The 27805-nt window shown below is 52.3% G+C and overlaps 8 protein-coding genes and 1 non-coding gene across 9 annotated transcripts; 5 read left to right on the top strand and 4 right to left on the bottom strand.

Annotated features, from left to right (window-relative positions):
• Positions 1-8981: 8981 nt before the first annotated feature.
• On the bottom strand, positions 8982-9083 carry J4E90_007023. Its single transcript has one exon. It is a non-coding gene; the product is annotated as a tRNA-Lys (tRNA).
• Positions 9084-10083: 1000 nt separating this feature from the next.
• On the bottom strand, positions 10084-10980 carry J4E90_007024 (uncharacterized protein; the record flags this gene model as incomplete). The annotated part of the gene is made up of 1 exon (XM_051436565.1): positions 10084-10980. The coding sequence occupies one exon, from the start codon at positions 10978-10980 to the stop codon at positions 10084-10086; it is 897 nt and encodes a 298-aa protein (XP_051289311.1).
• Positions 10981-12545: 1565 nt separating this feature from the next.
• J4E90_007025 (uncharacterized protein) lies at positions 12546-13596 on the top strand (the record flags this gene model as incomplete). The annotated part of the gene is made up of 2 exons (XM_051436566.1): positions 12546-12992; positions 13045-13596. The coding sequence occupies 2 exons, from the start codon at positions 12546-12548 to the stop codon at positions 13594-13596; spliced, it is 999 nt and encodes a 332-aa protein (XP_051289312.1).
• Positions 13597-13970: 374 nt separating this feature from the next.
• J4E90_007026 (uncharacterized protein) lies at positions 13971-15003 on the bottom strand (the record flags this gene model as incomplete). Its single annotated transcript, XM_051436567.1, has 4 exons — positions 13971-14542; positions 14597-14646; positions 14698-14741; positions 14794-15003. 4 exons carry the CDS (start codon positions 15001-15003, stop codon positions 13971-13973), a joined length of 876 nt encoding a protein of 291 aa, XP_051289313.1.
• An 810-nt stretch (positions 15004-15813) lies between these two features.
• J4E90_007027 (uncharacterized protein) lies at positions 15814-17042 on the bottom strand (the record flags this gene model as incomplete). Its single annotated transcript, XM_051436568.1, has 2 exons — positions 15814-16450; positions 16510-17042. The coding sequence occupies 2 exons, from the start codon at positions 17040-17042 to the stop codon at positions 15814-15816; spliced, it is 1170 nt and encodes a 389-aa protein (XP_051289314.1).
• A 1325-nt stretch (positions 17043-18367) lies between these two features.
• J4E90_007028 (uncharacterized protein) lies at positions 18368-19207 on the top strand (the record flags this gene model as incomplete). The annotated part of the gene is made up of 1 exon (XM_051436569.1): positions 18368-19207. One exon carries the CDS (start codon positions 18368-18370, stop codon positions 19205-19207), a length of 840 nt encoding a protein of 279 aa, XP_051289315.1.
• Positions 19208-19630: 423 nt separating this feature from the next.
• On the top strand, positions 19631-20750 carry J4E90_007029 (uncharacterized protein; the record flags this gene model as incomplete). Its single annotated transcript, XM_051436570.1, has 3 exons — positions 19631-19633; positions 19682-20395; positions 20448-20750. The coding sequence occupies 3 exons, from the start codon at positions 19631-19633 to the stop codon at positions 20748-20750; spliced, it is 1020 nt and encodes a 339-aa protein (XP_051289316.1).
• Positions 20751-21586: 836 nt separating this feature from the next.
• Positions 21587-23524, top strand: J4E90_007030 (uncharacterized protein; the record flags this gene model as incomplete). The annotated part of the gene is made up of 7 exons (XM_051436571.1): positions 21587-21779; positions 21848-21870; positions 21961-21978; positions 22038-22341; positions 22397-23157; positions 23211-23407; positions 23455-23524. 7 exons carry the CDS (start codon positions 21587-21589, stop codon positions 23522-23524), a joined length of 1566 nt encoding a protein of 521 aa, XP_051289317.1.
• Positions 23525-24038: 514 nt separating this feature from the next.
• Positions 24039-27611, top strand: J4E90_007031 (uncharacterized protein; the record flags this gene model as incomplete). Its single annotated transcript, XM_051436572.1, has 12 exons — positions 24039-24099; positions 24153-24932; positions 24986-25059; positions 25113-25297; positions 25351-25386; positions 25434-26111; positions 26158-26249; positions 26299-26468; positions 26515-26649; positions 26696-26990; positions 27039-27217; positions 27267-27611. The coding sequence occupies 12 exons, from the start codon at positions 24039-24041 to the stop codon at positions 27609-27611; spliced, it is 3030 nt and encodes a 1009-aa protein (XP_051289318.1).
• Positions 27612-27805: the final 194 nt, after the last annotated feature.

Here is a 27805-nt window from a genome sequence, read left to right on the forward strand (position 1 = left end):
GTACTCGTGCTTTGATAACGAGGTGGTAATGTCGGTCATGTCCGCTGTCACCTACTATGAGAGGCTAGCAGTAGTGTCGAGGAGTGCTGGCCTGTATCGTGAGGACGGTGGAAGAGACGATGAGGTGGTGGAGCTTGATATCGCGCCGCCGGCGCATGTCACCACGGCCAATCAGGGCGTGGTGGTGGTCGAGGTGAAGGACGCGCGGGGTTTTGGAGGTCTTGCTATCTGTGCGCAGCATGGCACTGCAATTGGCAGGCGCGCACCGCAAAGTCCTAGGGTGGAAGTTGCGATTAAGCGAGCCAAGACTAGCGAGGGGGAAGGCACGATGCAAGCCTCGCACGAGCGTTCACGAACGGATGAAGCGCCGTTCGCCTGTGCAGCGGCGCAAACACCAACTACTGATCACCATGTCATCCCCGACTTCTTGATAGCCGGCCCTCCGCCAAATCGATCGGTTGATGTCCGGTACGTTTCAGATACACTACACTACCGCGAACAATTTAGCCAGAATACATGACTGAACTCTGCGCACGACCAAGGCGACTCGCATCCTCAGGCCTAAAGGCTGGAGAATCGGAGGGCATTATTACCGACGACCTGGTCTAAAAGCGTCAAATCGATATTACCCTCCAATGACGTGCAAAGCTAACACAGGCTGTCGGCACCGGCAGGATGCAGTGCTGACCGCGCGAACACGATGAGTAGCGGACACATGGAAGACAAGAAAAATGGAGAACGTGGGATAGCTTTCCCTGCTTCTTGGGCGGCGTTGGCGCACTGGGAAAAAGAAATATCCTACGCCTCACCATAGACGCGCCACTACGGACCGGTGGGGGGAGACGCTGTGCAGGTGCCGTCGGGAAATAGCAAGCCTGCTGGAAACCGTCTGACCACCGAAAATTCGAGACGAATTAATAGGCCCGAAGTGCTTTTGTATCAGATCGGTCTTCCACGTGCAATCGCCTGTCTTGGGCAACGCCCGTACTATTGGTGTGCAAGTCATGCAGCGACCGTAGCCAGAGCGCTGGGTCAGGCCTCATGCGCATTAACCGACGACCGGCGGCCATCACGTACTGCAATCCAGCTTGGCCAGTGACATGCTCGCTTGACCACGCTTGTGCAACGCAACTGTGGAATCGCTGATTATCCTCAATCGCGATGACGCGAGTGGAGATTAGTCGAGCCTTTGCCAGGGCCTTGCTAGCGAGATGAACACTGTGGAGAAGGACGCGCCTTCGCAGCCAATTTGTCGCAGGATAGCATACCATGACAGCGCCAGCAGTTCACGTCGGCGTCATCCCTGCACCACCCTTCGAGACCTCTCCAACGACCGCGAGCATCGGGGGATCATCGCAGCGGGCTTTCGCTACTGGGCGGTCACGTCACGACGTCTGCGTATTGGGCCCTCATCTGCGCAAACCAAACCCTACCAGTCTCCAGTCTGCGTCAGCTCTCTCGCTCAGGCACTTCGGCCCTGTCTCCATTGAGGCCTTTATCGCCGTCCTCATCATCTTAGATCCGGACACTGTTGAATCTCACCCTGGCTCAACCACGCTTCCCCGGCGACGTTCGTACGCACAGAGCCATGCTAAATTAACCTCACAGCTTGCATACTCCTTAGCATACTGCCTTGTATAGGCCCCTTACATACGTACCAGAAATCGGGGTCAGGCAAGACATTACATTCGTCTCTTCACCAATCCAAGGCCATCCACATGGTGGCTTGACTAGACTTTCACACAAGACGATGCAAGTGGATCGCGCCGCCGCTGACGCTAGGCGGCTACCGCTGGCTGTCATCGCATCCCACCGTCGAGACGTGACAGGCAAAGCATCCCAAACAGCGACTGTGCGAAGGGTCCGAGCCATCAAAGTCATGACGCTCGGACTTTGCTGGCCTGCACACCCATCCATCCCGCACATCACTTGGTCCAAGCGGGCCCACCAACAGCAACCTGGTCGCTTGGCCTCTAGAAGATGATCTTGTGCTTGTGAGGAAGGAGGATTGATGAACCCTGTGGAATCCTCTGGTGCGAAGAGGCGCTCCAACGCAGCAGTCCGGTTGCGTAGTAGCGTGGATATACTTCGCCACTTTTAATCATCCACTTGTTCAACCAAACAGCGTCGTCTAAATTTCTATATTCGGTCCCTACTTCTTTTCGTATGTATGCAGGCTTTTGCTTTTGGCGCCTGTTGTCCTGAAGATTGCAATGCGCCCCCGCTAACGAACGGCCGTGGTAACGACTAGCTGCCTTGAGCTGTCACTGTCGGTGCGCAACTGCTTCACCATCGCTTCTGCTACTTGGTTATTTACCTGGTTCTTGACTATTACTACCTCTTGGCCCCTGCTGTCAGTGCGCCTCCGAAGCATTGATTAGATCGAGAATCCCATGGCACGGTAGATCAGCAAGTGTCCCGTCGACCGCTCCGCAAGCAAGATCTTGTAGTGCCGGCTCCAGCGTTTGAGAAGTCGCCTCGTTTGACATCCCAGGTATGTACACTGTTTAGCTTCCTGTCCATCATGGATCTTTGTGGGGCCTTGTTGAACTTTAAACATTAAATGCTTATACCCTCAGGTCCTTCAATGCACTACGTATTGCCGCGTCTTGATATTCGGGTCTTGCGACAAGAGTGCGCCTCACATGGCTGTGGGTACAGAACGCCGCGCGAAGAAGACGGCAGCTAGATTAGAGCACTCGTTGCTTTTACAGCCCCTTCAGGACGCCATGTCATTCAACCCCCCGAACCATAACACTGGGTTTGGTCGTTCCCATGCCGCCGACACTGCTTCTACACCAAGCCCCACAGATCGACTCGAGTCCGCCCATGATTCTGCGACCGGTCAGGAACCCGCTACCCAACCTCACCAACATTCGAATAAGAAGAGACGCTCCTCAAAGAGCAAAGTACCGGGAGAGCTCCGCAAGTCCTCATCAACTCCACACATGCGCCACTTAGCTCTTGGAAACCCTGGTGACCTGTCGCCGACAAGTAACAAGCCGAGGAACAAGCTAGGATACCATAGAACCTCAGTTGCTTGTGGTAAGTGAACAAACAGCGCATTCTGGTGTCGTGCTCGATCACTGACTGTTGGGAACAGGGCATTGCAGGCGCAGAAAGATACGATGTCTTTTAGCTCCCGACGATCCCGCAGGCCGTTGCTCCAACTGCATTCGGCTGAAAAAGGAATGCAACTTCTACCCAGTTGAGCATAACCCTGATATGCCGCAGCCCCAATCTATCTCGTCGAAGTCGGGTAGTGCAGTTCAACCAGCTACACCTGTCTCTACTTCACCTCGGCACCCTTTGTCCTCCTCAGGCGATGCCATGGAGTTCCGTACACCATTCTCTGGACCTGCGTCGAACGGGCAACCTCCAAACTTCGGATATCATGGCGACCACGACAGTGATCCTCACCATGCATCTGTCACCAGTGGCCGTAGGTTTAATGCTGCCTCAGGCCCGCATTCGCTGACGAACAAAGTCCCAGTACAGCACCCTCCTTACCCTTATCCTCCCCCAATAGAAACCCAATGGCCACCAACGAACAGTTTCCTACCTTCATCCACTGTAGGCGAAAGCCCCACGTGGCGCAATTCACCTTCAACCGCAAACTCAGCGTACGGGAGCGAATCAAACGTTTCAGGTGGTCATACACCAGCCGCGATGAGTACGAGCTCGACCATGTCATACGGTCACCAGGACGGCCACTGGAGCCAGCAACCATCGTTTCAACCACCATCACGCTCGATGTCATACGGAAACATTGAAGGACTTCCGCAACAATATCCAGGCCAAGGTCTCGGTATCCAACACGAAAACTACCGGAGAACTTCTCCGTATCCTTATCCGACCTCGATAGACACAAATCCTTCCACAATCCACGCGACCACGATAGGCGCATCCACAGCGGCGCCATTATCTGCACCCGTTGTTCCGAACCACTCGTATTATCCGGCTCCCTGGTCATCATACGACGCCATGCCCAACCATGGACCACCAATGCCTACAGCTGGGCGTTCTATGAGTGCGCAGTGGTATGGGGAGCCAGGACATCTCGACCGGGTACAAGAAGAGGTGACCCCACCAATGGCATACCATCACCAAGGGCTACCGCAATTCTACTCCGGAGCATAGTCAACTACCAAACGTATAGCGGTTACAACAGTACAACTTTCGCGCGGTTCCACAACCTCCAAATCCCGATCTCACACTCTGTATGGTGGCCAATGGCATGGGTCAGGGAACACTTTGGCGACAGCTCCGATGTGAGCGGTCTTATCAAAATCATCATTTCCGGAGTTAGAGGCGCGACACGACTGGAATTACGATACATGGTTTGGAGATCATGCTTTTCCAATGGACCAATAAGTGATCTTGGGCGTTACTAGCATTGCAAGTTTTTGATTTTCAGCTTCACAAGGACTCCATAACGGGGCGTCATTCTTCCAGGTTCATTCAGGTTTTGCTTGGGCAGCCTTCATGTCCCAATTTCGGCGGTTTCGTTTCACACTTCCAATCAGCATCTCACAGCCACTATCACATGTACAAATAACGCCGATTGGAGGATCATTTAGAGAGATGCTACATGTAGCTTTGCGAATACTTCGAAAGCATATGCGCCGAATTCGATACCCAGATAGTAACATATCGCTACTTCACTACCTGAGCACCTCGGCACGCTTGTGACACCTGTTTTCTGTCGTTCACGGTATGGCGTCCCCGCAACTACAGCAAGCATACGTTACCCACATGGTTTCACGGGGACCGTGGGGTCACCAATGCGAAACCGACTTGTCAAATTCCACCGGGTACTTTGCAGGTCATAATTATGTCCAGAACATGGTACTTCCTGGTACCTATGGAAGTATTGTTCTGGAAGGTGGCATGGCTATCTTGGCTTTGGCCTGAGGCACACACACAATGCTCGGCGAGGGTAAGGCGCTCCGAAGTAAAACTACGGTTGAACGGAGTATTCCTAAACACCTACACTTACATCATGCTTACGAAACTCCCATGATCAGTAATCTTTAGACAACCCCATTTTATATACCTTCTCTACGCCAATACCAGCAATGCAATGGGTACAACTATCTGTGTGTCAATCAGACAATGCATGAAGGTCACGGACCGGCTGTTAGCAAATGGCATCGCACTGAAGCCTCATTACACGCGCGAAGATGAAGCCACGCAACTAGCCGTACCATAGCATCTTCGTACCTGCGTCTACGAGGTACGATCTATAAAACCGGTTCTATGACTTCGGTCGTTCAGCCTTGAAAAGAGCCTTGGATAAAGTCAAAAGTCAACCGTCGTCAGCAAACCCTAATGACGTTTGACCTTTGTGCAAGCGAAGCATGTATCCCAGGGCCCGGAATAAATTCGCTTCCCAGCCCAAACCTGCGGACATTGCGCAGACGCCCAGGCCTCCTGTCCAGACTTCTTGAGACTGTCGTATGCAACTTGGAATACGTACCCGAACCTCGGTCATTCAAGGTGGCAGTTGATCCACTTTTTCTCGTCGCTTCTCTACGATACTGGGAAAAGCTCGGAGCGTGATTAATCCTCCTTCAATTCCGGACCATGAGACAATGGCTGCGGAGGGAACGGAAATTGCTTTTGCCTTTGGCTCCCAGTTTTGCTGGACCAGGACTCGACTTTTTCCCCGCTACCACACAGCCGGGTAGGAGGCCCGTCGACGTTTGCTCCGGAATGACCCTTGATCTTTTCCGACCATGTTCTTGCTGATCGCACTTGGCTGAATCATGGGCCAAAGCCTCGGTTGTTAATCCTCTCGGCGCTCTTACCACAAATGTGGAGGTGTGCCTGTACGGACTAAATCGAACAAAGAGAATGTGGGTTCAGCGCGTGGACACGATGTGAAGAGGTGCGTTTTTCTGCTTATTCCCAGCAGCGGCTACTGCATGGGCTCAAGGGTCTCTGTGGAGAGGCGTGCGTAAAAATCGCTAGTTCGCAACGACCACGTTAGTCGAATTCAGCGTAGTTACGTACACGAGCTGGTGGTCACCACGTTTACAAGTTTCAGCGACACTCTCGAACCACTCGGCAGCCGCAAACTTCATGCGCGCAGACATTCAAAGTTACACACATGGACGCGCAAGCCACTGCAGCCCTATGCTCGAACGACATACTGGCAGCACGATGTTACATCATTTGGTGACACAAGTTCAGGGTTTCTCGAAGGATTCAGAGGCGTGTCTAGGCATCCAATCGCGCATTTCTCCCATGCAGGATACTGGGGCACAAGAGGTTTGTCCTGTCACAGTTAGGCGTGCTGGCGGGATGTCTTCCGGCAGTAGTACTGTATCCACCCAGATCCTCAGCATCATCATCATCGGTCTGCACACCAGCTTGTTTTCATCACAATCCACCACGATTGCCAGCTTCTTAGCGTCGCAAAAGCCGGCCGTTGCCGTATGACAGTTATCGGCATCTAACCCCTGCAACGGAAGGTTGCAACGAGTGTCGCAATCGCGTTCGTGCGCGTCTGCAGGGCAAAGCTGAAGGAACATGCACGCAAGGTTGGGAACGCTACCTTCCCCATCGCTCGACTGACGCATACCCAACCGCAAGAGTCACTGGCCTGTTACTCATGGAAAATTCACGCGTGTAAGGCCGCGGAACTGAACCCTGTCAGATCCGCCTATCCGTGCTTCCTGTCAGTCATTGAGCGCGCACCGTACCTCCCGTTCCGCTGGGTTTTGACGCGGTTTCGACGATCCAGGCCTCCTTTGCGAACATCAAGCATAAACGCCTGCAACCACCCTGGCGGCCATGGACGCCTAGAGGATTTTCGAGACATACAACGAGTCGGAAAGCATGCAGCCACTACATTTTCACACACCACCCAATAGCCTTTCCCTCGCGTCTCTGACCCAACCACCACGACTGTCAAACAATCTAAACTGCATACCAACAAAGCAGCGTGACTTGCACGCAATGCGCTCATGCTGCACCGCGCCGCGAGGCCACAGCTGCAGCATTAGCCGTCCATCTTTTAAAGTCCACTTTAACATCCTTCCATCCGATCCGGGCAGGATTTCCGAGCTACGACCCAATCGAACGTATAGATGAACAGCACACACGACCGGCATTAGGCAAGCAACTCAAAGACTCTGATCGCTGGGTCCGCTGCAAACGCATCATGCGCGGTCGGACCTCTCTCGCGTTTTTGCTGCTCGTGTGTCATCACATATAGGCAGCGCGTGCTGCACTCCAGACTCTTGGCTTCACGCATGGCGATATTGCGCAAACTTACATCCGCGCGCTATGGCATCTACGCTTTGGTTGCATCTCCGGACTGGCGGTTTGTGGAGTACCTGCATGCCTGTTCACATAGCTATAGGCGGGCAGGGCTATGTTGTGCATGCGCCTTCCCATTATAACATGGCTGAACCATAGGGTAGGTAAGATGGACGGTATGCGAGTCATTTCGGCGGATGGAAGCCTTCCCGGTGTCAGTGGATGCTGTGGGTCGATCGAGATATGTACTCATGAAGAGTGAAGCTGTGTCTTGCATCGCATCATGCACCGCTACTACGAGATAGGAAGACCACGATGACCTTCCTCTAGCTTATCCCTCAAGACGGATATCCGCGCAACTTCCCCGTTGCCCCCTAACCACCTACGTCTCTCTCTACTACGGAGTAACCAACCCCGATAAAGACCTTCCCTTACGCCTACAATTCCAAAAAGACTCCAGCAAAAGACGGTCCGAATAGCAAGCGGAACTAGTACATGTCAAATAGTGCTTGATGTGGGTTGCAGACTAGATGCTCTTCCACCGGCTGCTCTGCTACAGTAACCGGTGCGGCGTGCCCTAGGTTTGAGCTAGCTGCTGGCTGCCTACTGTACGCCTGCTGATCACTACAGATGCGTAAAGGCTTGTTTGGATGTTGAAACAGAGTCTGGAGCTAGAAGAATGCCGGTAGCTTACATGCGTATTCGCTAAGGTGTCTTGGTGTGATGGAGAGTATTCATGCGCAGAGGGAGATGTGCCCTATCAAGACGATGGGGATGGTCACTGAGGATGGTGCTACGGATTGTAGGCGCTGTGTCTCGCGCAGACGCAGCGTAGCAAGAGAGAGAGATCCATTTTGCTGAAGTGAGACTGTGAGACAGTTGAACCTTGGCGGAAGTGGAGAGCAGATGCAGGCAAGATCCTATCGAGTACGAGGAGATAGGCCAAGAATAGAGCCTACGTTGGCTCGTAGGGTTCACAAGGAAGCGTATGCTACGTAGCGCACACCTCAATCTTAGAATACCATCCTAAAGTAGTTTGAACTCGTATTTACATATGCGCACCGTTGATACAAATCCCTCAGGCTTCCTTCTTTGTATGTACGAAAGCGAACAAGGAGAACGTATAGAAGATATGCGAAAGCCACATAGTATCTAGACCTTATTCGTGTCTTGTCTTTCCGTTGACTTTGCCAACTACCAATGCATGTTACTATCTTTCAGGAACTCGTGTCTCGTCGTAACGATCTGAAAAGCTGATACTCTGGCTCCTTCTCGTGCAACTACGCACTGCAGTGGGATGCCACTGTCCTTGCGTGAGGACGGCAGGCCCATCCAGTTGATCTAGAAGCTACTATGCACGGAAACGACTTATGAGCGATCAAAAAGCCTGACAGACCTCACAAAGCTCTTCTTGAATTGATGTCAAAGCTACGAAGAGGCCAAGGGAATAGATTATCCTCAATGAAGTGAAAATAAGCTCTTACCAGATTAGTGGAAGACGGAAAAAGGAACTCATTATCTAAAAGCAAATCAATACGACGACTACATATAGCTAGCATAGTACTACGTTTGTCCGACATGTCTCTGCCGTTGTTGCGTCGGTGTCGTGCTCGTAGTTGTGCATCATTTTCGAAAAAGCCCAAAAAAGCATACTTCATCACCACCATACCTTCCCCTCCCTCCTAGGACATGTACCACACGCAAACAAAAAAGAAAGCCCGACGTGGGGGTCGAACCCACAACCTTGAGATAACCAATCGAGTCTTTAGGACGTGAAAGCTAAGAGTCTCACGCTCTACCGATTGAGCTAGCCGGGCGATTTGATGAAATCTGGTGATTTGATAGAGACTTTGAAAATCATGACGATTCTATACACAGATTTGTGCCACAAGAGCACTACGAAGGTACCGAAAAGATTCTCTTTTGGTTTTGATGTGTCGGTGGTACATCTTGGGCTGCAAAGTGGGGTAGAAGGAAAAAAACTGCAGTGGGCCGAACCACGCCGCAACGAAGCAAGGGAATGCATTGCAACACCAGAACAGCACCAACGATGCTACCCAAAGGCTCTCTTTGAAGACGACAAACAGTTTTGATGGTTGAAGTCCAAGAAAGGAGAAATCGGGGTATACTTGGCTTTGACGCGCATGTATGCTAGTAGGTCCTCTCCTTGCGACTATCTTATAGTTTTTTTATCCCAATATGAGAGGATAGTATCTACGCTTCACGCTGCCTAAGTATCCAAACCCACAAGTTAACTATAACGGCTAAGGTTATGGATACTCCTATCTATATTATGTTTAACAAAATGTGAGTGATATGCGCCACAGATTTTGCTGTCCCGCGGTGAACGAAACAAAGGACCATTATCGTAGTAGCTACATCTCACTTGATTCTTGCATCCCGCGAGGCGGAGAGGATCAGGATTAGATCGGGCAACTCGAAGTGACCATTGCCCTTAACGCGACATAGAAGACATTAAGCTATAATATTTACTACTGTATCGATTGCACGCTCGTGATACAAGCTTCGCGTATGTATCGTTGCTAGGCTATTCATTATTACATTATTAATCGAGAGCTAAACGTTTATCAAGCTATCTTTCGCTAACACAACGCCGTCATAAGCAGAGTGGCTGAATCCCATCGTAATATACAATCTATGCGAACGATTAACATCGAAGGTCATACTTGCGAGAGTGCAGTCCTTGTGTCATGTGATAGATCCAAACGCCCTCTCTAAAACTCATTTCTTGCGCCGCCGCATTCCGTGACCTTTTCGACAGGCCTGAATCCACCAACGAATACCTGTGAAGAAAGTTCACAAGTTCATCCCATCCCAATCACCCTGCGTCGGCCCTCCGAACCGCTCCCGCCGTAGCCTATCATTCTCCTCAATCAACGCATCCCTCTCCTTCTCAATACTCTGAATATACTCAATCGCGCTCGCCAAGATCATCGCCTTACTCGGCTTCGGCTGCCCAACCACTCCCGCCTCCTCGCTCTGCCTCAATATCGGCACCGACTGTCTCAGCCTCTCCAGTTCAGAATTGAGCCCCTCTCGATACTTGCGCTCAACCTGATTATGCGGTAACCGTTTCGAGCGCTGATACTTTAGAGTCGGAGAAGACAGGTCTTGGCTGTCGGTGGTATTGCGGTCCATCTTCGGGCGACCCCGCTTCCTCGTGGGGCGTTTGGGGGTGGATGATTCGGAGGCAGAGGTTGGCGAGGATGGGGATTCGTGCTTTAGCATGTGTGGGGAGAGAGATGGCGATATGAGCGGTTGCGGCGCGTCTCCACCGTGCGACGAGGGTTGCGACGTTGTGCTTGTGGGGGAGATACAGTCTGGTTCGTTCGGTTGTGGTGGCCTTGTGTTTGTAGTGAAGTCGAACGGGTATGGCTCGAATGGACTGGGGTGTATGGTGTTGAATGTTTGCGTCATAGTCTGGTTATTGTCCCTGGTCGATATGCTGGCCCTGAAAAACGTCGCATTGCAATCTTCTTCTGACTTCGATGTCGTACCGGATACACTCTGAACGGATGTGAGGGTTTGATTGAAGAATGTATCGGAGTCGAAGAAGGTATTCAGCGAGTCGTCTGGGCCTGGCCCGCCAAGGTAAGGATTGTCGAAGTAGTTGGTGTACGGCATGGTGTTCTGAGGTGGAGAATGTTCGGTACGTTCGGTCTTGGTTCCATGCGCATCCCTCCGGAAGTTCATTCAGACTGTGTCGACTCGTGTATCGGTGGACGTGTTCGTTGCTGTTTGGCGGTTGATGTATCGGTGTCGCTGGGAATGACGAAAGGCCTGGTATTATAAGAATACGAGGACGTAATTGTATCGACGATTCGAGAACTGCACACCCAACAGAGTAGGTAATAGGTCCTCGTGACCTGCTGGGAATCCACCACTAAGGTTGATCAGGTTCCGGTGTAGTGGCTCAGTACAGTCAAGATGCTTCCAGTAGCTGTACGGTAAACCCAAAATCGCAAGTTAGTTGTGGATCCGTCCTACCCTCAACCGTTATTGGCACGGCTAAGTAAGCCTTCCGCTTCCGCGAGTTTCACTGCAACGTCTGCTACTCATTCAAAGGGTCGAGTTTTTACAATGACTGCAAACGTCGAACGATAAGCACCTCATCGGCACTGTCCGGTAGGAGCAGCATCTCGTGTAGTCCCGGGACGAGCTCCACTACGCCGAAAGTCGGTTTCCGCACATGCTCCGATCCCGAGTTTCCGATATGACTCTGAAGCCGCATTGCAAAGACCGCGATGTTCGTTTACGTGCGTACAACCTAATTTACCCTGTTGATCCCGGCAAGGCCGCGAATTGCGGTCTCAGAATGTACTCAACAAAGCCATGATGCAGGATCTGATTTGCTTTCGCTTGTATGCGGCTAACTCGGGACGGATCGTATAAACTATCTGCGATGCCGGATGGCTTTCTCACGGTATGATTACTGGCTTGCTTTATTAGCAGATGTTTTGCGGTACCGATCACAAGGTAAATGTCAGTAAAAGATCCCTAAAGCCTCATTTTTGCCAACGGTAGATTCCCGGATGCATGCGGATGGAACGCGTTGCATCTAGATACAACAAGTGAGTTCGCTTACTCCTTGGTATTGCATCCTTCCAAGGTTGTGCTGCCCGATGATGTTAGAGGTTTTCTCCGAGCACCTGTCATGGTACCATATCTAAGCATCGGCGTGCGCCAACGGGCATCTCCGCTGTTGTAGCAATCGAGGGGAATAGCCCGGGCTTAACGAGAGAGGCTGAAAAAGTCGAGAAGTATTTGCGGTGCACAGTGCGCATGTGGCTATGTTGAGGTTGGTGCAAGGCAGCTCGTGAGAGTGGCGTGATACTTGTCGGCAAGGCCCGAAGTAGTAAGTGTAGCCGGCAAGGATAGGTATCCATAACTCGTGGCCATCGCGTTTTTCTGCGACCTTGGCGAGTGCAGCAAAGAATAGTAATCCTGCACGAGGCTCCTCCACAGAAGCCAAAGACGTGTACAGACTGACAGCGAGCCGCAGTATTATCTCGCAGCCGAAGTTGTAGCTACCATGGCAAACGAAGAGTACCTAGTTATGGTAGCAGTGTTTGAGCATCACCACTAATAATAGACATGGGACATAGTGGATGTTTCTTCCATTCATGAAGGTAATGTTGCTGCCTACAAACATGGTGTGTTTGTTGATTGTAGACACTCGCGATTTATTGAGGTCACAGCTTCTCAACCCCGCTACCCCTCAACGCGCGGACTGAAGCATGAAGCTCCCTGCCTCCGCCATGACAACACCAACAACATCAACAACGCCTAATCGCGTCAAGACACGCTTCCTCATCATCTCAGATACGCATACTAGAACTCCTCTCGATAACATCGCAGATGATGAGGCTGCCTTCCGCCCGCCACTGCCCCCGGCAGATGTGCTTCTTCACTGCGGCGACCTGACCATGATCGGTCATCTGGACGAATATGAAAAGACTCTGGACATGCTGGAAAGCATAGATGCGGGCTTGAAGCTTGTCATAGCTGGAAATCACGACATTACTCTGGATGAGGAGTATTACGCCCGAAAAGGCGAATACATGCACAGAGGAGACAGATACGACAAAGACCTACCCGCCAAAGCTCGAGAGATGTGGAAGGGCGAGCGGGCGCGGAAAGCAGGTGTAACGTACCTGGAAGAAGGAACGCATACATTCCAGCTTCAAAACGGGGCCAACCTGAGGGTATGCACATTGCTAGACAGTCGACAATTCCATCTGAAGCTAACAACCCCAGGTCTACGCGTCCCCCTACCAACCAGAATTCTGCGACTACGCCTTCCCCTACTTCCGCAACGAAGACCGCTACAACCCTCCCCATCAATGCACACCAAACGCCAAACCCATCGCCGAGAACCCCGTCCCAGACTTTCCCAACATCGATATCATGATGACCCACGGACCGCCCATGGGCGTCATGGACGCGACAACATCAGGACAGCACGTCGGCTGCGACCACCTACTGCGCGCTGCTCGACGCTGCAAACCCCGGCTTCATTGCTTTGGGCATATACATGAGGGATGGGGCGCGCAGAAAGTGCGGTGGAACAACAAGGGGGGGCTGGATGTCAGGATTGAAGAGCATATCGAAGATGTGGAGAGTGTGGATGTTGATCAGGATGCGGCTAGGGAGAGGAGGGCGGCTACTGTTGATATCGGCGAGGGTAGCGATACGGCGGTTGAGTTTGGGCGGGAGACTTTGATGGTTAATGCGAGTATTATGAGCGTGACGTATAAGCCGTGGAACGCGCCTTGGCTTGTGGATCTGGACCTCGAAATGGCCAGTTGATCCAGCATGGCTGTACGGAGTAGACAGGAAAAAGCTTCAGAAGTATGCATACATCACGAAGAATGAGTAGGCATCAATGGGACGAACCAACTACTGTCATGCGCGATATCGCCATTGTGGTTTCCAGACAGCGATTGATCTATAGCAGCCAGCTCAAACGTCGTACTGCGATGACCTCTTCGCGTTCCCTCTAAAGTTCGTCATTGTATCTCACAGGTCTCACACAGGCCGCGCAGTCTTGAGTCGCAGCTAGCGAAGCCATATGCATGCATTTCTTATGCAGCGTAGACATGTCAACTATCGTACATCGTAAAGCTCATCTTCGAGCAAGGTAGAAGTATCGTGAAAAGAACAAGGTAACAAAAGAAGCGCGCTTAGTTACCAACCTGAATCGCGTAGCCACCATCGACAGTGACAGTCTGACCATTGAGGTACTGACAGCCAACAGCAAACAAAATCGCCGCAGCCATGTCCTGATCCTTACCCGGCCTCTGCGCAGGAAGACCCTCCTTATGCTCCTTCGGCATCTCACTCTTCTGGTTATCATCCCTGCTCTCCTGGGTGGTCATCTCCGAAGGGAACACACCGGGTGCGATGGAGTTAACTCTAACCTTGATCCCGTTCTTCGCAATCTCAGACGCGAGCAACTTGTTGAGGTGTATCGCAGCGCCTTTGCTGGAGTTGTATGCAAAGTGGCCTTGCGAAATCTTGATGTGACCGGAGATGGAGGAGATGTTGATGATGGTACCGGAGTAGCCGGGGTGTGTCTCGGTGGACTTTTGGAGCAGAGGCAGGAAGGCTGTGGACATGAGGAAGGGGCCGACGACGTTGGTTTGGTAGACGTCTAGCCATTCTTGCTCGGTTGTGCCGTCGAAGAGCTTGGAGACGAGGTCTTCGGCGGAGCCTTTTACTTCGGTCTTACCGGGGGCGATGCCGGCGTTGTTGACTGGGGGTGTTAGTTGGCGTTGCACAAGATAGTAATGGGTGGTGGAGAGCTTACCGAGGACGCAGAGGCACTTCTCTTTTGACTCAATCTCCTTCTTGATCTTGCTGTGAGGTGATTAGTACTCCGTTCTCCATCAAACATCGTTGGCAACGTACGATACACCGTCCTTGGTGCTGCAGTCTCCGACGATGGGGATGATCTAGCGACTGTTAGATTATATCCCTCATAAATTCACCGTGTCGAAGACTTACCTGTCCTGCAATGTTCTGGCCATGCACCTCAACAACCTTCTCGAGCTTCTCCTCCGTCCGTCCAACAATGTAAACCTTAGCACCATTGACAGCAAGCGTCTGTGTGATCATGAGACCAATCCCAGAGCCACCACCAGTAACGAGAACGACCTTGTCCTTGACATCAAAGACCTGGCCCATCTGGAGTTCGGCGTTGTTGGTAGGAGCCATGTTTGCGTAGTTGCGCTGTTGATTCTGCGGTTGGATTTGATTTGTGATTTGTTTCGTGCGCTCAATTGATTGAATGCGATTTGGAAGTGCAGAGAATGAAGAGGGGAAATTTCGCGTCGCAGAAGTCGTGATATAGCGGGTAAACGGTCTGACGTCACGGTATGAGCACCGCGTTGCAAAGCGCGTCAATGTGACGTGTGGGATTTTGAGCGACATGGCGAAAACGAAATTTCGGAATCAAAAGACCAGAAATTAAGTGGAACAAATGAAAGGAAAATCTGAGTTCGACTGAGGGGTATGCACGCAGAATCGCGATTCAAACGCGTTGAAGAGGGTTGGGAATGATGCAGGTCATGATTGCATCACTGTGGTGCGGGAGATCGACCCGCACGCGGTGTCACGTTTTTCCCTATCTTCTTGACATAGTGGAAGTCTCCATCGACACATTATGTTTAAAGGGCGTGATTCTATGAGTTATACAGCATCGAAAAACGATCGCGGGGTACTCTATCAATCTCAAGTCAGTTCTATTCTGCAATACCACTGAAGATGCTGGTACTTATTAATCGTACACATTCTACATGAGCAACACAGCTCTCAGCATATGCTCAAGCTGCTCGAGAGATGAGACACTAAACTGAAAGAATATCGAAGCTGGAATACTGAAAGTTTTAGTAAAAAGGATTGAGGTTGAGGTGTCTATCATAAAGAAGTCTTGGTGATGGGTCAACAGTCGATTTTTTTTCATGCATATTATACTTCCCACCTAGTATTCCACATCTCAATCCAAGCGTCCTCCATATCCCATATTTATTCGGTCGCAGGTGCCTTAAGTACCTCATCAAGCCTAACCACCGTTGCCGAAAACGGCGTATGCAACCCCTCCGCCCTACCATCATAAGTCTCGCCCCCATAGACCAACAAATGATTCGGCCTCTTCGCGAAAATCTGAATAGCCCGCGAGTATACCGCACCAGCAGGCGTCATGTGTTCCTCCCACTTATCAATCGCACCGCCCGCGGAATTCGTGTATACTTGGCGCCTATCCGCATCACTCACTATAATCGTGCCGTTGGGGCCGCCGAGCGGGGACCAGACAACGTAGGGGGATGCGTTTGGCACTGTGCTGTTGTTCACGACGATGGGTCTACCGACGGAGTTGCGGAAGTTTGTGGGCTCATCGGCCATGACGTAGTAGACGGGGTAGTTTTGGCCGTAGGAAGAGGAGTTTCCAACGGGGAGTTCGTGCACCAGGATCCATTGGTCGAGCGGTGGGATGTAGGCTACGACTGTCATGCCAGGGCGCGCGAGGTATTCGTCGTAGACAACGTCGTTGACGACGGGGCCCCAGGTTTTCAGGTCGGAGGAGGTTTGGTGGGCGAGCTTTTGGCCGTGGAGGGGGTCGCGTTGGTCCGAGTAGTAGGCTATTAGTTCGCCTTTGTATTGGCTGCGTGGGGTGTTAGTATCGGTGTTCGTCTGAGGATGGGAACATTTGCGGCGACTCACAGAAAGTAAGGTTCCCAAATAGGGTCTGCACCATTCGTAGTATTCGGGCGTCCACCCTCAGCGACATGGCTTACGAACTCCCAAGTCCGCGCTCCATCCGTGCTGGCGTAGAGGTCGATGCGAGTTCCGTTGTTGCTCCAGCTGTTTCCTCCACCCAGAATCGTTCCAGCTTCGTAGCCACCCATTGGCTCTGTCAATTCGGTCAACGCGGGCTGGGCGCTGAAACCCCATCCATTGACCGTGTCGTGTAGGTCAGAGATATGTTCCCAAGACGCGCCGCCATCTTTCGACTCGAAGATAGGGAAGTAGTTTGGGTTGTGGCCGGAGAGGGAGGCGGTGGCTATGATGGTTCCATCTTGGAGTTCGGTGTAGCGGGGGTACGTGATTGATTCGTTGCCGGTGGTTTGGTAGATGGTGTTGTTTGTGAAGAACCCCCAGGGTTGCGGGGCGGAGCTGTTGCAGGATGGTGGGTATGGGTGGGCTATAGCTGTGCTTGTTAGGGCCGCTGTGGCCGCTAGGATCTTGAACAACATCCTGAAACACCTTCCAATTGCGGTACCAGGAGAGACGTTTGATTGATGCTGGGGTTCAATCGATCGATCGTGCCTTCAGCTTAAGTAGCTACACTTCATCGTTGACGCCACAGGCTCATCTCTTCCTTCGGCTACAGATGCGCGTCATCACCTTCGACAAAGCTTACCCTCAAGAAGCTATGCGTAGTTCATCGTTGGTACGAGCAGTGGGGATTATACCCGGCGGGCCGTCGATCATCTTGTCGGTTCCCCATGGGGCCTTTTTTGCCGGTGGATGAAGGTCGTACGTCCTCACCTTGCTTGCCAGCTGCTGCTCTGCATGAGTCTTTTCCGTGAGGGGTATACAGTGTTTGTCAGGATTTGGCGGTGTCTCGACGGGTAAGTCGGGTGTGGAGTTGCTGTACATGCTCCGGCTATGTTCGTCGGTTGATGAGCGTGCCTAAACTTGTGAAGGGAGCTCAACAACTGTGTTCATAACTGTCAGAGTTTTGGAAGTTTTCAGTTGTCGTGGGTGACTGAAACATCATGGAAGCTTCTGTGGAGTTGCAATCAGTATAACTGTTGTCTCTTCTTCGGATGTTACAGCCACCAATCGGACAAAACTGAGCATGTGATGGCCTCCTCCAGGTTTCCTGACACGGCGTACTCTACTCAAGGGGAAGGTTGTATCGAGCTCTGGGGCTAAAGTAAAAGTTTGGGTGCTGCAAGTGCAAACAGCCGCGGCTCTTAAGTCTTTCTTCCACGAACCTCATGAAGGATCGGAAAGTGGAGATATTGCTGCATGAATAGCAACACATGCAAGACTCCGAATCTGGCAACGATTTTCTCAAGCAGTCCAACAGTCGGTTAGCATATCCGAGCGACATGATGGCGTAAGTCGGCGCTCTGCAGCGTCTTAGGTAAGTGTGTACCCCATGGGGTCTGCTCGTCACCTTGCATGATGCAGCGGTGCTCCACAGAAGGATGTCACCTGTTAAGTTTCCGAACAAGTGCCGTAGATTTCTTCTTCTTGGCGAGTCTCTTCTCCTTGGCATCATATACTTGAAGTGCCAGGAGACGGTGAAAATGCGACCTGGACTGTATCGATTGGGCGTAGAATCAGAAGCAAGGGGAATGACTCTCTCGAGGTTGTATAGAAGTCTTGGTGTTCTCGTACGGCAGTTGGAATGGGTTATAGCTCCGTAGTATACCAAGAGATCGACTGATGAAGTCGCAAGTATGAGACTTATGGTGAGGTTGAAGGTGAAATGCGAAAATGTACTTAAGCGTCCGCTGCGGGACCGAAGGAAGGCCATCGCAGCCTTCAAGCCTAGGGTTCCATGACAATGTTCCGTCCAACCTCTTTCTTCGCGCTTGGCGCTCTATTGTTCCTCGCACTCCTCGATCAGGCTACAGCTGTCACAGCGGGCTGTGGCAAGGCGCCAAGGCTGACCAACGGCGTCCAGAGGGTTACGGTGAACGGCAAGCAACGTCAGTGGACGTTGCGAATCCCCAACAACTACGACAACTCCCACCCATACAAGTTCATCTTCGGTCTCCATTGGCTCAATGGCGACATGACATCCGTTTCGGGCGGTAACGCGCCATACTACGGCCTTGCGGCTTTGGCAAACGAGACTGCCATCTTCGTCGCACCCGATGGTATCAACAAGGGGTGGGGAAACACGAACGGCGAAGACATCACCTTCCTCGACACGGTCCGAAAGGCAGTTGAGGATGATCTATGCGTGGACGAGACGCAACGTTTCTCTCTCGGTTTTTCCTACGGTGGCGCTATGAGCTTCAGTCTGGCCTGCAGTCGTGCAAACGAGTACCGCGCCATCGCCGTCCTCTCTGGTGCAACTCTTTCAGGCTGCAATGGCGGAAACACACCCATTGCGTACTACGGCCAGCACGGCGTTAAGGACAGCGTCCTACCCATCGCCATGGGAAGAGAGATCAGGGACCGTTTCGTGAGGCTGAACGGATGCCAACAGAAGAATGCACCAGAGCCCGCCAGAAACAGCAGACAGCGCATCAAGACGGTGTACGATGGGTGCAAGTACCCGACGCAGTACACTGCTTTCGACGGTGACCATGTTGCGCTTCCTGGAGATGCGGGTAACGATGTTGGACCACAGAGCTTCACGCCCAAGGAGGTTTGGAGCTTCTTTTCTCAATTCTGAGTGGTGTGAGTCGTTGTAGTGGGTCGATGGTGCGTGCCTTGGGGGATCAGATGGTGATGGCCGGCGGATGTGGCCGACAGGGGAAGGATAAATCGGTATAGCGACATTTGTATATATTCCATTGGCAGTATGAGAGGGACGCAATGAAATAAGCCATTGGTGATTTAGAGATGTGCAGTAGTAGCAGCTGTGACGTTGAGACAGAATGCTGACACGTTTTCACGCTATATTCTTACGTCCGAGATGTTAGGCCGAGAGGGTATCGTCGAAGACTTGGCAGGCGGTTGAGTTGAGAGCGGATGCGGAGGGATGTGTGAGGGGCCAAAAGGACCGCACGTGAAGAGGCGCCGCGCTAACCGGCTCCTTCCCCACCAACGCGAATGTCAACACTAACCAGTCGCGTCTCATCTCCACCACAACGTCATGGTAAGTATCAGCAATCTACTATTGCGTGCCCCGACTAATGATAGCCAGGCGCCTACGCGCTCCAAGGATGCGAAAGCGACGAAAAAACGAGGCCGACCTCCGGGCAGTCGCAATTCTGGCGCTGTCGTGAAGGCCAAGTCGAAGCCCGCACCAAAGCCGGCAGCAGCGAAGAAGGGCAGACCGAAGAAGAGACCAGCCCAGGAAGAAGTCGAAGATGAGCTCTCAATCACTGAACCCGCGCCAAAGCAACCCTCGAGACCCCGCAAGCGCAAGTCGGACGAAGTCGCTGAACCTGACGCCGAATCGCGCAAACAGTACGCGCAGCTGGAGAACAAGAAGAAGAGAATACCGCAGGAGCAAATAGACTCATGGCCACAAGTGCCGCCTCAGGTCTTGGAGCAGATCACGACGGTGATACGCAATGCGAAGAAGGACATCGCCGAGACGCAGCGAGACGAGCGCAGGATCATGGCCGCACACAACACACTCAACCCCCTCGTACGCAAGCTAGCGCGCCAACTAGCAGAGTCGCGGATACCCCCACAGGCCAAAGACATCCATTTCAACATCGACAAGCTCACTGAGCGCAATGCCCAAGTGTCGCGAGAGGTCACGACAGCCCGGCATTCCAAGCAGCTGCTCAGCGAGCAGGTCAAGATTGCCCAGCACTTGCTGAAGAAGGACGAAGATAACCTGGACGATCTGAAGAAGAACGTCAAGAATTGGAGAGCCGAGTGGAAGCACCAGAAGAAGCATGGACGGGTGCGTGTCTGTCTATTCTAGTCGAGCTGAACGTGTTGCTAACCTGCTGTAGATCCACCCCTTACTCAAAGACGAAGGCAATGCGACAGCCCACGGCGACGGCCCTGACGATATCCGTCTGAAGCGATCAGAACCAGTAGCTTCATCCCTTCTCGATGCGCCAGATGACGACCTTGCGCCAGTGCTTGCCCAATTGCGACGTAGCCTGGAGAGCATGCAGGGCAACCATACACAGGTCGAGGGTCTCAATATGACGGTCAACGATGCGCAAGCAGTACTAGACGACGTCTTGTTCAGGCACGCTGGCGCAGTGCAATATGCTGCCATACAAAATATCGATATGCAGGTCCCATGATGACTTTTGTTCTTTCTATAGCCACGCATGGCTCGGCGCATGGATCGGGCTCTGGGCAGGTGTGGTGAATACGGTACTGGGTTCGATATTAAGGCAGGTGTATGGCGTTGGAGGGCATCGACGTAATTTCAATACTCTAAAGGAAGCTTTGTGCGAGGCATGGGCTAGGTTAGCAAGGCCCGTACTAGGCTGTCCAGCGTGGCGGCTGGCTGGAGTGGGCAGCGAGACCATTCAAGTCTATCAAAATACTCCCAGTTTTAGAACTGCGTTCCGACGGTATGGTCTTCGGAATGCGCGCGTTCGCGGCCGTCTCCATCATGTAGTGTAGCAATGCGGCGTGATTGGCTCCAGCAGGGCTCCAGCAGGGCTCCAGCAGGGCTTCGGCAGAGCGGAGCCACTTCTGCAGCTGCAGCCCTTCTATGCGAAACTTGTGCAAACTACAACATGTCAAGCGCCGCTATCTGAATGCCCCGTCGAGATCACCCGCATTGCAGCGGGAAGCTGTCAAAATCTCCACTAGGAGGGCGGGCGGTGCACTTCTCCGCGATTGGGCCTGCGTTTCTCCGGGTTCTTCCTTCCAAGGTTCGGTTCGGCAAAGCACGCGACCGCGAACATTCACCTGTCCCATCGTGCTTCTGAAACCACCTCTCCGCCACTCGTCTGCCGCGACTACGGGCCCTGCTGTGCCACCAAAGAACGTGTTCCTGGCGCATCTCGACCTTCTGCGCACTTTTCGATGCTCGAGTGCGTGACGAGACCCCTGTCGTAACACACATGAACCTGCGCGTCTCCAAGAAAAGCACCCGGCTCTGACACCGACCCACTACCCACACTTGATGTCGGAAGCTGCACGACGATCAAATGGAGCTTCGCCAGTCAAAATGACGGAACCACTAGAAGCCGACAAGGACAAAGTCTCTCCAGAAAACACTGCGCCCAAGACCCATTCACCCTCCAAGAGCAAGCCCGATGCGACAAATTCCGAGGCGTCCGCAAAACCGCCAAAAAAGCGTAGAAAAGTAAATCATGGTAAGCCATCGATGCTGTGTACCCACAAATGCATCCGCAACCCTGCTAACCTATATGCCTTCCTTCAGCATGCATCTACTGCAGACGTTCGGTGAGCCACAGCCAATTCCCCAGCATTCGATACATGCAATGTATTTCCATGTAAGACAATTGTTACTGCTTGCTGACACACACCAATCAGCACATGACCTGTGACCTCGTAAGTGCACTGAGTATGGCCTCGTCTGTTCGCAAGCTGATTGAGCCCGCCCAATGTAGGAGCGACCATGCACACGCTGTGTCAAGCGCAATATTGGACACCTATGTCACGATGAGCCGCGTGAGGGTGTTAAAAAGTCCAAGTCCGAGCCAGACAATGGCGATGGACAGAGTCAGCCCACTCAGGTCGAATCAACTCCCTCCGATGCCGCATCGACGGCCGCTCCTCCAGTTCCGGACGCAGCGCTAAACCTGGCGCCTCACCCAGTACCTCCGAATAGGGATGCCAGCACTACGTCAGGTACCCAGCCTGACCCCGTATCCGCGCCACAATTACCTGCCCTGACAGCTGGTAGTCAGCCTTGTAAGTTACACTTCTTCTCAGCTCCCCGTCGTAGTCGTCACTGACGCGCCGGAAGTCTCGGGCTACGATGGTTTGCTGTCCTCGTCTCAGAACAACCTTCAGGACATGCAGTTCCACCCCTCATATATGTTCAACACCTCCGAAGTCAGTAATGAGTATAACCTCCTCAACGACTTTCTCAACAACAGCCTCATGGACGACGGTGCATTTTACGGAGGCAATGACTTCCACAGCCTCTTTTCCGATGCCTCACTCATGAATCAGATGGGCTCTCTGAACAGCAACTCTGCCTTTACCTCGAACGCGTCAAGACCGTCGCAATTACTTCCACCTCCCGCGCAAAGTGTCGGTGGTCATGCTGCATCACGGCAAACAGGCGGCGTCCCTACGGACAAGGCAAGAGAGAGATACCTTGTCACGGCCGCTGATCCCGCTGGATCAGACAGTCCTGAAGAGCGCATGAACAAGCTACTCAAGGCCAAGGTCGACGCAGGGCTGCTGAAGCCCTTCAATTATGTCAAGGGTTATGCACGACTAAACCAGTACATGGAGCAGAACCTGCAACAGGCATCTCGCATCCGAGTACTGCGCCAACTGGATCGCTTCCGACCCAAGTTTCGAGAGCGCATGCAAAGTCTGACAGATGTGGATCTAGTACGCATCGAGATGTGGTTTGACAAGAGCTTGATGGAGTACGACCGCGTCTTCGCAAGCATGGCTATACCTGCATGTTGCTGGAGAAGAACAGGCGAGATATATCGTGGCAACAAAGAGATGGCGCGACTCATCCACGTACCGATGTCGAAGTTGCGAGACGTAAGCGCCAGACCACGATCACTTGCAATATGACTCCAGCTAATAGGATGTAGGGTAATATCGCTCTGCACGAGATCATCGCTGAGCCGTCACTGGTTTCCTACTGGGAGAAATTCGGCGCCATCGCATTCGACCATACTCAGAAAGCCATCCTGACGAGCTGCTCCTTGAAGAACCCCGACCCGCACTCTAAGGATCCTGAGATACGTTGCTGCTTTTCTTTTACCGTCAAGCGCGATGCTTGGAATATGTAAGTGGAAGTGGATATTGCCTCCGAGTTTAGACTGACTGTTGTAGACCGGCGTTGATCGTGGGCAACTTCCTTCCCATCACCGAGGCCACATCGGGGTCGCTACCGGCGTCTTGAGGCCGTCGAAGCCGCACCACAAATCACAACAATGACTTCATTAATCTTCTACAAGTTCAAGAATTCAAGGGAAAGCGAGCGCATTATCTTCAACGGCCTCGATTTGAGCGTTTTCGAGCTCAAAGAGTAGACGCTCTTGCGGAAATTTCGCTTGGAACGAGTGTTTTTGTAAAACTTTGCTGTACAATGGGTTGGGAACAGGGTAATGTCTGGCTTGGGTGTCTCAAAACATTGTTCAGAAAGGGTGCGCACATCACTTGGGAGGGTAATTGCAAGTGCGGCGATATCCACAGGTTTACTTCAACATGTACATCCTTTTGCCTGCCTTCATATCTTCATTCATTCGATCCTCCGTCTTGCATCCAGTTTTCCTCGCGTCCACGGGTATGCTCTTTCCTGATCTCATGCACGTGCTTGTGGAGCCACCTTCCAGAGTGGCAGTCGCAATCCGACATCTCACACCTTCAAGCTGCACATTAACCAACGTCGTTCGCATTGCCATCTGACACGCATCATGCCGCTCGCGCAGTCAGCAGCCAAACTGGAGCGAGAGAAGAAGCTGAAGGCAGTCCTCAGTGAGTGCACTACCTCGCGCCTGCCCTACGCGTGACACTTACCTTCCCACCAGCATTCGCCTCGACACTCAGCAAGCGCATAGAAGCCGGCAACCATGCGACGATCATTGGTGAGCTTCAGGCTCAGATTCTCGGATTGCCACTCAAAACCTCGACTACCGTCACCGCGAGGCAGGAAGAACTCGACAGGCTGGGAACCGAGCTTTGGAATCAAGCTACGCGCTTGCGACGCGACACATCGATCAGCAACAACCAATCGAAGGATTCAGCGGCAGATAAGAACAATGTGGTGCCTTTCCTCCGTGCGTACGCATTCCTGCTACTCGACTCAGCTGGCGGTCGCGGACCAAACAACGTACGCCAGCGCAAGAGCTGCATCCGTCTCATGAAGGTTACACTGAAAGCTGCAAGAGTGTGCATTGAGGCGAATGAATTGATCATCGCGACAGTCCTACTCAAGCTCGCTGCTGAGTACGAAGATGTTCTGAGCAAGGGAACCGACGACAAGCCTGAGAAGGACACCGAGCTCGCAGATGGCCTACGTGCGCAGTACTTCGCCGTGCGGATGAGTTTGTCGTGGCGTCAGGATCAGATGGGCATGGCAGAGCATATGTTCGAGAAGTGCAGGCAAGTCAGGAAAAGCTTTACCTCTACCATCACTGAGCAGCTTGCCGATCTGCTGTACGAGATCGGGAAGGCTATGTTGGCGAAGCGCGATTATGAGGTTGCTACGAGATGGCTAGAGCGCGCATTCGATGTTCTTGGGGAGCAGGACTTGGACATGCTCGGTCCAGAAATCGGCGAGCTGAGACTCAGTATCATGCAAAGTCTTGGTATGCACGTCCCGTTCACATGGCGATCAAGTTCTGGCTAATCAGGTCGTCAGTCAAGGCGTATATGAAGACTAAGACGCCTATTTCCCAAGAGAAGGCATGGCAGATGGTGAAGTTGATGGAGACTGTGCGTCTCGTGAACAATCTGGCTCAATCTTATCTTTGACTGACGCTCTTCAGGACTTCGGCGATAAGATGATCGTGTCATTGCTGAAGATTGAACTGCTGTCCGAAGCCGAAATCATGGACACGTCCGAGTTCTATAATGGCGAGCTACTTGAACCTGTCCGCCATCATGCGCTAATTCTTTTAGTCCTTCTGCGCATGATTCGTACCATCGTGCTCAACGATACAAACTTCAAAACGTTTGCACCTCATCCGTTACCCTTTCTAATTCAGTCTGACTGACACATTCTAGCATCATGCACTACATTCACAAGCTCAAAGAACACAGGTACACACAATCCTACATGCCTACAGCGTCTCGCTGACCACTTCCAGCAACGTGACCGCCTGTAAAGTACTGGACGACCTGATCGATATCCGCCTCTTTCGAGAGGAAAACCAGTCTTGGATCGAGAAGGCAGTCATCACGCGCATCTGGATAGGTATCAACAACAGTCTTTCCGAAAATTCGCTCGAGCAACTCAAAGACCTCTTCGATACCGTGGCGCAGAACTCCAAAGTTTCGCTTTCTGCGCCTGCCACACATGCTGCGCAAACCCTCTTATGGAAGAAAGTGGAGGCCGCGTCCAGCCAGGAACAACACGGAATCGCTGAGGCTTGGTGTCAAGCATGCCTTCATGACATCTTCGAGAAGGCTGGCGTGCAGAACAAAACCAAGGTTGCGAGGAAGATCATACAGTGCGCCTTGTCACGTCAAGATTTCGAAGCTGCTCGAGAAGTGCACGCCAAGATGCCTGAGAGTGGTAAAGACGACCCGGTGACTCGCTACCTCATGTACAAGGCAGGTCTGCGAGGCGGCGATGAGATCTTCGCCGCTGAATGTCTCGACTATGTCTGTCGGAGTTCCGCGAAAGACGCTACCCTACTTTACGCTTGCGTCATGGAGGCTCAGAGTGCGGGGAGCAAAATACAGGCTATCAATGCTCTCGAGAAGGTTCTGGAGAAGTACGAGCATGGTGCGCCGGCAGGAGTACATCTCCCTGCGCTCTTACGGTACGTCGCTCACCCGAAGTGTTACGCGCCTCTAATATGTGACCAGGTCTACCGCACGTATGTTGGAGTCCGAGCTCACTAAAGATGGCAACATTGATACCAGTATCTTGGAACAGATCTGCAACGTCTTTGAGGGAGGTACGTCGTTGTGCACTTCCGGAGGAGGCGCTGTTACTGATTGTCAAAGCATGCGTTCAAGCCAAAGCATCTCGCATCAGGCCGAGCACGCCGGCCAAGGAACTTTTCACAGCCGTGGAGTTTGAGTGGTTTTCTAAGAACGCTTACAACATGTCGCTGAAGTACTGCGCGGAGATACCACCAGGACTGCTGGTCAGGTTGCTCGGATGCTGCACTGAGGTGAGCTGAACGCCAAAGACGGAAGCAATACCGCTGATCCTTGTAGTTCATCAAGCTCCTCAAGGAAAAGACCCAACCAAATCCAGACGGCGATCTTTGCCTCCGGCTGGTGTTCTGCGAGTTCCTCACTGCTTGTACCTACACCACCCTGGCCCGCGCAGAAGATGACATCAAGCAAAGCGTGAGTCGCGCATCTCGCCAGAACGACCAGTGTCTGACTACTACAGATTGGTTACTACCTCGAAGCCCATAAGCATAGCCAGGAGTTCCGACGCAACGCAGCAGAGAGCATAAGCAAACTTGGTGGAGCCTCTCAAGACGACATCATGTCAAAATACTTCCAGATTGTCAAACTGGAGCTCGAATCTGTCCTAAAGCTTGAGAGATGGGATGAGCTTGACGATCTTTTCAACCAGTGTTGGAAGTACAAGAACCCGGATCATTACGAGACTCTGGCAGATCTCGTTCTAGTTGTGCATGGCTGCATCGTGAAAGCAGGACTAGAAAACAAATATCAGAAGAGTAAGATCATCGAACTACTCGCTGGATAAAGGCTGACGAAGTTGACAGAAGTACTGTCTGTTCTTCAGAAAATCATCAACCTGACTTGCCGCCAACCAGCAGGCCGCGACATCACGAAACTGGCACGCTGGCTTAGATGCATGTTCAGCCTTTCACTCGAGTACGACGAGGAAGTCAGCATTAAATGCATCCAGCAAGTAACGCATCTCGCTGCGAAGCAGAAAAACGTAAGTTCCCGCACCCTAGCAATCCCGATATATTCCTAAGCCCATTCAGACCCTCCATCCCACCATCGCGACAGCCGGACTGGATACACCGCCGCCATCTTCTGATTTCGCCACAAACGACGACACTGCAGACCTGGCTGACGAGTGCATCAAGGAGATCGACTGCTACCCCAAAACCGAGCTCGAATGGCTCGCAAGCACCGCTTTCAACCGCGCTGTGGACTGTTACCTGTCAGAAGACGATGTTAAGACGAAGAAATGGGCAGAACAGGCGTTCATCGTGGCACAGTGGATTGACGATAATGGTGCGATGCGAGATTTTCTGATGGACAGGTTCGCGAACCTGAAGTTTGGCGATGGCGAGGAATCGGCGGCGGTGCAGCGCGCGGGCTGACAAGCGGTTGGCATCTTCCGAACCCGATCGTATCCAACGGGCGGCAGGATAAGCACTTAACGCGCTAGAGGCATAGCGCGTCTGCTGCATTTGTGGCTTCGTGGCTTTCACAACCTGGGCATTCGCATCCTCCTCCACTGATATTCGTTAGCTAAAATTATATACGTAAGTCCTGAACTCTGCTCCGCTGATTA

Source organism: Alternaria incomplexa (genome assembly GCF_024043165.1).
Source record: "Alternaria incomplexa strain BMP 0042 chromosome Unknown scaffold_10, whole genome shotgun sequence".
In the NCBI taxonomy this organism is placed as follows: Eukaryota; Fungi; Ascomycota; class Dothideomycetes; order Pleosporales; family Pleosporaceae; genus Alternaria; species Alternaria incomplexa.